This window comes from Heterocephalus glaber, unplaced genomic scaffold, assembly GCF_053883595.1.
Source record: "Heterocephalus glaber isolate CG9 unplaced genomic scaffold, H.glaber_assembly_v1.0 deba00001532, whole genome shotgun sequence".
Lineage (NCBI taxonomy): Eukaryota > Metazoa > Chordata > Mammalia > Rodentia > Bathyergidae > Heterocephalus > Heterocephalus glaber.
The window spans coordinates 9487342-9499363 of NW_028258330.1; the positions used below are offsets into that span (position 1 = coordinate 9487342).

The 12022-nt window shown below is 33.9% G+C and overlaps 1 protein-coding gene across 4 annotated transcripts in view; it reads left to right on the top strand.

Annotated features, from left to right (window-relative positions):
* The window catches only part of Esf1 (ESF1 nucleolar pre-rRNA processing protein), a 70139-nt gene that overhangs the window by 17037 nt on the left and 41080 nt on the right, over positions 1–12022 (top strand). For all 4 annotated transcript variants that reach the window (XM_021255084.2, XM_004840833.4, XM_013070734.3 and 1 more), the window contains exons 7-9: positions 236–350; positions 2068–2215; positions 11045–11206. In XM_021255084.2, the coding sequence (XP_021110743.1) occupies positions 236–350; positions 2068–2215; positions 11045–11206 (425 nt within the window). The remainder of the gene's footprint in view (positions 1–235; positions 351–2067; positions 2216–11044; positions 11207–12022) is intronic.

The following is a 12022-nucleotide window of genomic DNA, read 5'->3' on the forward strand; positions in this document are numbered from 1 at the left end:
TGCACTTGACTTATATTAACTGGCTCCTAAGCTAGGTGTCTATCAACAAAACAGTCTTTCATGTTTAGTAGAATTTCAGATTTATCACTTTTGAATTTCAGAAATTTTGTGTCACATTACTTGAAACATTGTTTGCCTCTTCTGTATGTTCTCTAGAAACTATATGGCTTGTATGTATAAACTGCAGCTAATTAGTTGAGAATCTAAGCTCTAAGTTTTTTTCCTTGCATCTTAGGTTTATACCAGATGATATTACTTTTGATGATGAGCCTAAGGATATAGCCTCAGAAGTGGATTTAACAGCGTATAAACCAAAATATTTCACATCTGCTGCAATGGGAACATCAACGGTATCTTAACCTTTAAAAAATTTATAGCTGGACTCCATTCCTTTAAGTAGAGACATATATTATTTACTTATAGCATCCTTAGAATCAGAAAATATTCAAAATATTAATGCACAAATACAAATAGAAATGAGACACATGTGTTTGCATTATCTACTACATCTGTTTGAACTAAGTTAATTTTAGTCAGTTGCTTCATAGTGTTTCTCCTTTCTGTCTTGCCCACATACTGTTACAAACTAGATTCTTAGGCGTTGGGGACGTAGCTCAGTGGTAGAGCCCTTTCCTAGCGTGCACAAGGCCTTGGGTTTGATCCCAGTACAGTCACAAAAAACAAACAATAGACAACCAAAACAGCTATATTATTTATTAGGCAATATGTCAATTATTAGTATTCTAGGGAATAGGGGTAAGGAAATAACAGATTACCTCAAATGACAGTTAAATAAAACTAGTGAAAATGTAAAATGGAAGCACATTTTTCCACAGATAGGATCAACAATTTTAAAAACAATAGAAGTAGAATAATAACCAGTAGTTGTCCCATTAATGGTTAGTAACAAATAGTCAAAAGGTTTCTGTATGTTGAAATGACTTGTTACTTAGGTCACTAACTTTTCTCTTCCTCACCTTAAATCTCTACTCACAGCTGTACTCTGAAGTAGCCAACCTGGCTTCCCTTTGCCTTTCCTGTGTGACAGACCGCTAACCTCTTCCAAGAAGAGGCTGGTGGCAGAGAGAAATACAATATGTGCCACCTGTGGTTCTGTGGAGGATACTGTGTAGTGTTGATTAGTTGCTGAGTATAGTAAAACCCCACCATTGTGCAATAAATGAAGTCTAAAAGAATCTCATGAAATGTAAGATCCTGTCATTTTCAAGACTAATGTAATAGCCTTGCCCAGCATGTCTCACCAGTGAGTCTCAAGTTCCTGAGTCCTGGCTGTATCATCAGTATCCTTCCCAATTTCAGCAACAGTTTGGTGGTCATCAGCTCATACTTGATTATCAGAATAAAACTAATTCTGAATCCTGTGGCTAACTGGAACTTCTAAATCAGTGGCAACAATTTTAAGGGTCCCTTGGTTAATTGATGCTTTTTATTTTGTCCTCATAAGAGAAAGTTGGCTGGAGGTTGGGGTGGTAAGGATATGGGACCCACCCTGTGATAAGTATAAAACCCATGTTGGGTTACATATGAGTAGAGAGCAAGAGCCATTCACTCTCCAATCATGTTACAGATGAATTCATGTCTCGTGGGGGTTTACTATACTTCCAGCTAATAGAAACCTTTCTCATTGGTGATTCTTAATCTTTTTTGGAAAATGGAGCCCACTGAGATTATGTTGCTTCATCAACAGATTTTATGTGGTTTGTGGATTTCCCATAATCTTAGAACTTCTGGTGAAAAATATGTTTTCACCATTTGTTCAATATTAACTTTTTCACCAATACTTTATTTTTCAGTGTGTGTACAATTAAGCCACACATTTGTATTCCCATTAATGGAATATACTGCATATAGCAGAGATTAGGAGGAAGGTGCTAGTTAATAAAAATGATTCTCTTTCATAAGTAGGATACTATTAATCATGTCATTTAAACTTACTCTTGCATATCCAAGTTAACAATATATATTCTTTAACAAGTTTGAGTTGTTGATTCCATTTTTGTTTCGGGGTTTTTTTTTGTTTTTTATTTTCTTATTCATTGATAAAAGGTGGAGATCACTTGGGATGAGACTGATCATGAAAGAATCACAACACTCAACAGGAAATTTAAAAAGGAAGAACTTTTGGACATGGATTTTCAAGCCTACTTAGCTTCCTCTAGTGAAGATGAAGAGTTGATAGAAGAGGAGCCACAAGGTACTTGTTAATCATTTAGTAACTCATTAATGGAAGTATGTCTTCGGCAATAATTTAAAGGGAAGACCCAAACTAGTTCTTAAATTTCTATAGATAGTATCCGAAAAAAAAATAGTTAGTGTTTTCTTAGCCAGAATTTCTTCAGATGTAAACATTTTTTTTAAACCTAATCTAACAAAAAAGCTGGCCTTTTGGACTTTTCCCAGTTCATACAGTCACATGCTTTCTTAATAAAACTTTAAAATGCTCTGTTAACTCTTGCTTTTAAATAGGGAGCTTCTTTTAGATTGATTAAATATTTATTTACTACATTGCCTTTTTCTCAATTAGTTTAGAATGTAGACTTTCCATTTCTGAAACTGTCCTATAATTATAATTTACTTCTTGAACTGAGTAATGTCTAAAGGCAATAATATTTTACCCTCCTGGGTAATACAGAAATTTTTAAACAACTTATGCTATCACTCTATGTTGTAATTCTGGCCATTTTAAGTCCTACAGGATGCAGTATTACTGTTTTATAATGTCATTGTTTAAATTTCCCCTCATTTTCTAAATATCAGACCTCTATCTGGAATCATTTTCCTTCTGGTTTAAGTACATTCTTGAAAATTTCCTGTAGTGTCTGATAGTATCAAACTCTCTTGAGGTTTAGTCTGGTCTGAAAATATCCTTACTTTACTTTTGTAAAGACTTCTAATTGGCATTCCTTTCCACCACCATATTAATAACATTGTATTGGCTTCTGACTTCATTGTTTTGGGAAAGTCAGCTGTGTAACTTAAAAATCTCTTGAAAGTTGTCTGGAATTTTTTTTCTTTGACTTTTTAAAGTTTTCACTTCATTTTTAGTCTCTCTTCAACTTATCCCCAGCACCCACCTATCAAGCAAACAAACAAAATATCAAAACAACTAGATTTTTTAATAGGTAATAATGTCATTTATTAATACTCTAGGGCAGTGATGGTGAACCTTTTAGAACTTTCAGTTTTAAGGAACAGCCCGCTGTAGCATGAGTGCCATAGGTTCACCACCCTTGCCCTAGGGAATGGGAAGGAAGTAACAAATTACCTCAAATTGCAGTTAAAATTAAAAAGTATTACATTTTTCAGTGATATTTGTAAAAATAGATTTCTGGCCAGGGATTTTGCTCAGTGGTTCCACCGCCTGCCTCACAAGCGCAAGGTCCCGAGTTTGATCCCCAGTACCAAAAATAAAATAAAAATAAAAATAGATTTCTTTTTATTTATTAAGTGTGAGGATTTTTGGCTTTCTTGAATTTGGGGAGTGATATATTTTATCAGTATCAGAATATTCTTAGCTATTATATTAGTTACTCTTCTATCCTTTTGGGACTGCAATTAAATATATGTTAGATCTTTCTACGTATCTTCCCTATCTCTCCTATTTTTAGCTCTTGTCTTTCTGTACTGCATTCTGAATATTTTCTGTCTTCCAGCTTACTAACTGTCTACTTGTCTTTTCAGCGGTGTTGAATTTGCTGACAACCTATCCATTGGGTTTATTTTTGTGGCACTGGGCATTGAGCAAGGACCTCACATGCACATGCTAGGCAAGCAATCTACCACTGAGCTGCATTTCTAACCCTTTTTTTTCACTTTGAGACAGCGACTTGTTCAGTTCCCCAGCCTGGCCTTAAACTTGTGATCCGCCTATCTCAGCATCCTGAACAGCTGGCGTTACAGGTGTGCTACACCATTCCCACCTCATTTAACCTTGGTTGCTACATATTTCCCTTCTGGAAATCCTGTTTGGCTATTTTTTATGTCAATAGTACCACTTTATTTTTTATGTTTTTATGTTCACTACAGAAGGTTTCAGCACATTCTTGTATTTCTATAAATAATCAAAATTTTATAGTTTTGGTGGTTTTTTTTGTACCAGAGATCGAACTCAGGTCCTTGTGCTTACAAGGCAGGTGGCGGAACCACTGAGCTAAATCCTCGGCAGAATTTTGTAGTTTTGTGTTTTTCATTGTTTTTGTTCTGCACCATTATAGATTTTATTTTATTTTTAATTTTGAGACGGGGTCTTGCTCAGTTCCCTAAGGTTCCCTAAAGTGGACTCAAGTTCATGATTCTCCTGCCTCAGCCTCCCAGAGTACTAGAATTACAGGCCTGCACTACCACCCTTGCTTTATACTCTCCGGCAATTTCAGTATTTCATGTTTTCAGATTGGTTTCTCTATCATTTACTTGTGTACTTCATTAACTTTTTGTATTGTTTTAACATTTGCAAAGAGGGTAGCCTTCATAAGAGAGAGAACTTTCATTTACTTTAGTCTAGGACCATATTAAGATTTAAGGTTTGACATTCCCTGACAGGCGATAGATACAAGTCAATAAAGGACTGGTTTCCTTTTTCCCTCTGAGACCCTGCTTTGTGTGGGGGGGTGCTATTTAAAATGCCCTCCTTTTAAATAGGCCTTTAGCTTTTGTCTTCTTGGCCGGAAAGGCTGCCAAAACAACAATTGAGTTTCATAGCTGTGTATTCCATACTAGACTACCTCTAGTATTTCCTTCTTGATTTTGACATGGTAATTATTTGTTAACTTGGCAGTTTTTTTGAAAGTTTTCGTTTTTAAATCTCTTCCAAGCTTTCAAAACAATTTTTTAAATACTTAACCAGCTTGACATTCTCAGTAAAAGGGTTAGTCTGAAGTACTAGTTTGCCTAATGGAAGTAGAAATTCTAAGATTGTCCTCATTTTTTAAGAATTTCTTTTTTGATACTAGAAACGATTAATGGTGTAGTTTTAAGTTGTATATGAAGTTTCTTAAAAATAACTCATAAAAATGAGGCCACAGAAAAAAATAAAGCCAAGAATAATTCTGTTTGGAAACTTGGTTGCTTCGTTATAATTTCGTATCAGTGTTTAGTTGATATTACCTATCTGTTGTCTTCATTCTTATCTAATAGAGGAATTCCCAACTATAAAAAGTTAGGAATAAGAGATTAAGTGCTGACAGAAAGTGAAGAACCATAAATGTTAAATATAAATATCAAATTTTTTTTGACATACAACTTAACATTTTTCAAAAGTGTTCTTTTTGGTGTTCTCTTGCATAATGTACTGTTGTTAATAGCCTAATAGCAAATTAAATAGATCCAAAATGCTTCTTTCAATTAATGGAGGGCCATTAAGCCTTGCCTTTCTTAGATCCTGTGATTGGTCTATTATACTTATGAAGATAGTGCTTCATTTAAAAAATTTTTTCATAAAATATTAATCTTCAACAGTATTCCATAGATGGAATGGAAAATCATGTTTAATCATGGTAATTTATTTGTTCGACATCATATATTAATAAAACCACATAATTGCTTAAGTATTTAACAGTCTTTGAAAATGTATAATTTAAAATGGTAGTTATATTAGGCACAAAAGACCACTTTTTTTTTAAAATTTTTATTTCATTGGTACATTTTAGGTATACAATATAATAACATTCATCATTCAAAATTTGCACCTTTACATAGTCTCTCTTGGTTCTTATTTTTCCCTCTTCCCCTGCTCTCCCTTAAACACCTCCATCCCTCCCTGTTTACAGAGACTTTGTTTCCATTTTTTCATTTTCTCATATTAATTCCATTCCCTTCTTTCCTTTCGCCTACCCCTCCCACTTCCCCTTCCCCTTTGCCCCTTTGCTTCCTATTTCACATTATGTATCATACCTTTTAGTCCTTACACTTTCAGTTTCTCACACTAGAGAAACTATTCGGTATTTACACGTGTGTCCTGTTTATTTCACTTAAGAGTATCACCTCAATGTGCATCCATTTAGCAATAAATGTCTCTAATTTCTCATTTTTTGTCTCTGAGTAGTACTCCATTTTATTAAAAACCCACATTTTCTTTATCCAGTCTCCAGTTGATGGGCATTTGGGCTGCTTCCGAGTTTTAGCTATTACAAATTGTGCTGCTATGAACATGGGTGCACATATATCACTGTGCTATGATTCTTTTAATTGTTTGGGGAAGATACCCAGCAGGGGGATAGTGGGTCAAATGGGACTTCCAGTCCTAGTTCTTTGAGGTATCTCCATACAGATTTCCACAGTGGTTGCACCAGTCTACACTCCCACCAGTAGTGGAGCAAGGTTCCTCTTTCCCCACAGCCCTGCCAGCATTTGTTATTGGTTGATTTCATGATAGCAGCCATTCTTTCTGGGGTGAGGTGGAATCTCAGCATTGTTTTCATTTGCAAATCTCGAATGACCAGTGATGTTGAACATTTTTTCATATGTTTATTTGCTATTTCTACTTCTTTGAGAAATGTCTTTTCATTTCAAATGTCCATTTTTGGATTGGGTATTTAAATTTGGGAGGTATGATTTTTTTTTTTAAGTTCTTTATAGATTCGAGATAGTAGACCTTTGTCTGAGGAACACCAGGTGAAGATTTTTTCCCACATTGTGGGTTGTCACTTCACACTGCTAGTGGTTTCTCTTGCTGTGCAGAAGCTTTTTAATAAGAAGAGATCCCACTTGTTGATTGTTTGTTCTAGTTCACGGCCAACTGAGGTTTTGTTCATAAAATCTTTTCCTACACTGATGTCTTCGAGAGTTCTACCTAACCTCTGTTCCAGCCTATTCAGCATTTCTATTTTAATATTTAGATCTCCATTCCATTTTGATTTTAGTTTAGTGCATGGTGAGAGATATAGGTCTAGTTTTAATCTTTGACAAGTCGAAACCCAATTTTTCCAGCACCATTTATTAAAGAGGCTATCTTTCCTCCAGTGAGAGTGTTTAGCTCCTTTGTCAAACATGAGGGGGCTGAGTGTGTCTGGCGTTGTTTCTGCATCTTCTCATCTGTTCCACTGGTCCTCAGGTCTGTTTCTTTGCCAGTACCGTTCTGTTTTTATCACAGTAGCTTTGTAGTATAGTTTCAAGTTAGGGCTTGTAATGCCCCCTGCCATGGCTCTCTGGCATAGAATTGCTTTTGCTATTCTGGGTCTCTTCTTGTTCCAAATGAATTTTTGGATTGTTTTCTCAAGGTCCATGAAGTATGGTGCTGGGATTTCAATTGGAATTGCATTGAATCTATATAGCAGTTTTGGAAGTATGGTAATTTTCACTATGTTGATCCTTTCTACCCAGGAGCAGGCGATATCTTTCCATTTTCTGATATCCTCTTCAATCTCTTTTTTAAGAGTGCTATAGTTTTCAGAGAAGAGGTCTTTGATTTCTTTCGTTAGGTTGATTCCTAGGTATTTCAGCATTTTGGATGCTATTGTGAAAGGAATTCTTTGCCCTATTTCTGTCTCAGTGAAAAAAGACCACATTTTTTAAGGCCTCCATGGCTGTTGCCTTTTAAGTTTTTGAACATTCTGAAGAAGTGATTGAACTTTTTTTTTCTTAATGTACACAGAACACCTTAGTCAAATAGCCTTTTTTCAGTAGCCTTCATGTACTTTTCCCCCCATGCATACAGAGAAAGATTGTCTATGTTTTCTTTTAGTTTCCTGATATAGGCATTTACTATAGTACTTTTCTGAAAATTCTGGGTAGTTTTTCTTCACTATCAGCTCTAAAGTAATAGGAAGAAGATAATATTTCATTTACACTTGTAAAAATTGGGCCCACATTTTTCAAATATGATTCTTTGGCTTGAGAAAACTGAACTAAAATTTAAAATAACATTATTGGCATTAGGATATCCAGTAGTATAAATAACCTGTAATTTGTCAGTACACTCTTACTAAGATTTTGAACTCTGCTCCTTTCAGATCTTAGCTGAACCACGCAGTGAAATAACACATTAATTATTGGTGTGCCCTGTTCCTTTCTTTCTGTAACTATGAAAGTACCTAATCCATCATTGGAAAGATTGGAATGATGTACGTAAAGTATTTATCATACTGCCTCATATATTTTTACTTTGAAACTTTAAAGATTAATGCTTTTGTTCACAATATATTGTCTTTTTAAAAAAGCATGCTTTTTTCTTCAGTATCCTAATTGATTGCAAAGTTACTTTTTTTATATCCCTAGCCCCCTTTTTTATACAGCATCTTATATTTTTTTCGAATTTTTAATATTTTTGTTAGTATATGTTTACAATACATGATTACATTTCTTGTGGAAAGTTGGTATGTATATATGGCACATCTTAATTTTTTTTAATCCCCTTTCCCTTCCATTTCTTACCCCTCCCTGTATCTCTTGATTCCCTTCCTATTTGAGAGACATCTATCTCCTTCCTATTATCTAACTTTTATGTTGCTCTTCATTTATATTTTGAGTTTCTCATATAAGAGAACCATGCAACAGGACCCTGGATAGCTCAGTCAGAAGAGAACCAGGCAATATTTAAGCTTAGCTGAATTATTTCATTTAACATTGTGGTTTCAAGATGTATCTGTTTTCCTACACATGACTCAAGTTTATTCTCCTTTATGGTAGAGTAGTACTCCATTATGTTTACTTACCACAGTTTCTTTATCCATTCATCTTTGTCCATATTGGTAGACATACAGGCTGGTTCCAAGATTTAACTATTATGAATTGTGCTGCTGTAAACATGGGTATGCATCACTGTAATATATCTTTAACTCTTTTGGGAAGATACCTAGAAGGGGAACAGCTGGAACTAAGAGAATTTCTACTTTTAATTTACTGAGAATTCTCCATACTGGTTTCCATAGTGGTTGTAATAGTTTAGTTTATATTCCCACTAAAGTAGAAGGGTTCCTTTTTCCTTGCAGCCTTGCCAGCATTTGTTATTATTTGATTTTTTTTTTTTTTTTTTTTTTTTTGTACCGGGGATCGAACTCGAGTCCTTGGGCTTGCATAGCGGGCAGTGAAACCACTGAGCTAAATCCCCGGCCCCATTATTTGATTTCTTGATGATAGCCATTCTTTCTGGGGTAGGATGGAATTTCAGTGTTTCAATTTGCATTTCTCTAGTAACTAGTGATGTTGAACATTTTTTTGTTTGCCCCTGTGAGACATGTCTGTTCATTTCATTTACCTATTTTTTGATTGGGTCTTTTATTTTTGGAGTCTAATTCTTTTGAGTTCTTTATTCTAGATATTAATCCTCTTTCTGAGGAATAGCTAGCAAAGATATTTTTCCCATTCTGTAGGTTGTTTCTGTACTCTGGTGGTTGTTTCTTTTGCTATGCAGAATCTGTTTTATTTGATATGATCCCATTTGTTTATTCTCGGTACTGGTTCTGATTGCAAAATTATTTTAATCTGTAATTTGTTACCCATGATAGATACATTAGTATATTTGAATGCTTTGGAGTTACTAGATATTCTGGATTATTATTTGAGAATAGTTTACTGTTAGAATTCTTCAAATTTAGTAGCTATGATAGATATATTAGTATATTTGAATGCTTTAGATTTACTATATTCACAGTTACTGTTTATCAGAATAGATTTTTAAAAATCTCTTAATTAGTATTAAGGCTTTCATACTGTCCTTGAATTGGGAAAAACAACAGGCCTACATGAGTTAGCCCACATTTTAGAGCTTCAGAAAGTAAAATTTTAGTACTGGAAAAAATCAATTTAAGCCATCAGAGACTTACCACTAAAATTTCAACCTGGAAAGAACTTGCTTCTAATTATGTTTTCAGAAGTAAGCTTTTAATAGAAAGAAATACATTGCCATTTTGTTAATGTTTTCCTGATGTTTTTGTATCCATTGAATTACAGGATACATGACAGAATTCTATCCAACATTATTATTGTGGCACAAAGCACAAACAGGAAAAAAATGAACTTCAGCTGTTTGAGTTAAAATGTAAAAGTGTGAGAAGATGGAAAGAATGTCCTCAACCACTTTTTATTCATTTAGAGAAAAATTTTTTTTTTACTTAACCTATTTCTTTCCGTATCACCTTTTTGTAAATGTCAGAACAATGTGTTAACTTTGATGTTTCACAGATACTTGCTTAGTAATGTAAGGTATTTTGGGTGACCAACTAAGTTAGCCACAGGTTATAGAAGAGAAGGATTTTGTTATTCTGCTTCTAAATTTTCCTCTACTAGAGACTTTAAGCCAATTCAGTAAGTCTGCATGTTTTACATTAAAACCCAGTTCCTAATTTATAGCTTTGACTTGGAGACTTATAATGGAAATGTAGAACAAACAAATTTGATATATTAGTTTTCTTTGATATGTGTTGTCTGTGAATTTTATGCTGTTGCTTTGTATTCTAATTATTTTTTCTAAAACTATGAAATGGAGGTACAAATATTTTTCCACACAGTAAAATTAATTGAATTCATTGCTGATTTTTTACCATTTATATTACCAAGATCCTTAAAAATGCTTATTCACAGTGAAATGAAAAAGAACTTAGAATCTAGAGTTATAGTATAAGCAACTTACTTATCTCTTCTTTCTGAAAAGCTAAGTCTATGTACAAAATTCTCTGCAATAATATTTAGACTCCTTTCATTGAACAGAACATTTTTAAAGCTACTATGCTGAACAGCAAAGGACAAAAAGAAAGCCAAAATGCCATTTTTATTGTCTTGCAGCTTGTAGGGAAGAGAAGTCCAAGTATGTTATGTAACTGGAAAATTATTTTGAAGTAATGATTTAATTCAATAAAAAAGGCAATTTCCAAATAAGCTATTATGACAGTGCTTACATTACAACTGATTTTATTATATTCAGTGCCTGGATCTTTCATTTTATTCATGTAATATTCAGAAGTTTAAGCCTAATTTTGATATCCTGGTTGTAGTATGTCAATTTTTTTACAAGGCTGTTGGAGTTGTGATCTAAATACTGAAAATAGAAATGATTTTTTTTCTGTGTATTAAATGAAATTTTTTTTTTAAGATAATGATGAAGTCAGTGGAGAAGATGATGGGAAAGCAAAGAAAAGTCAGAAGGATGATGAAGAACAAATTGCTAAATACAGGCAGCTCTTGCAGGTTATTCAAGAAAAAGAAAAGAAAGGCAAAGAAAATGATATGGAAATGGAAATTAAGTGGGTTCCAGGTACGAATTAGGTACTATCTAAATGATTTCTTGTTTTTCTTCATTTGGGGTTGTTGAATGTGTTTTAGATGTGAAGGTAAAGAAGCTTACTCTTCTTTGGAAATATGTTTTAAAAATCCCATCTTGCAGAAGGAATTTGGTAAGGAAATTAACTCACTTTGGGACTAGCATGTAGATTCTTGCCAGTTTACTCTTAGTTTCTTTGACTTACTACCTACAAATTATTTCTGTGAAAGTAGATCTTTGCTAGGTTTGATTTCTATATTCTCAGAATATAGCAACTTGAATTGAGGCACCATTGTTCTAAAATTATGCTGCTTTTCAAAATACGTAATTCTCCAGTGATCTTTCATAATCCCTCTTAGTCTTTAATTTGTAAGATTTCACTAAACACAAAATATGTATTACCTGGTCTTCCATTCCCATCTCACTTTTGCCGTCAAAGAAATATGGCATAGTAGAGTACTTATAGTACTAGTACAATGCTAATTAAAACAATGTCAGAACTAAACAAAGATAAAAGCTGGGATAAACAAGGATTGTTCTATAGCATACACATGGTTTTGTTCAACAGTCCTAGGCAAATTAGCATGTAGTTTTGCAACCAATACTGTTCTTTCAAGATTACTGCTGTTTACATACAGTTTTCCCTGAGTATCCTTGGGGTATTGGTTCAGAACTCCCCACAAACAGCAAAAATCTAAACATGCTCAAGTCTTTTATATAAAGTGGCCTAATACTTGCATATAACATGTATGCATCCTCTTGTATTCTTTAAATTGTTTCTAGATTGCTTATGATACCTAATACAATTGT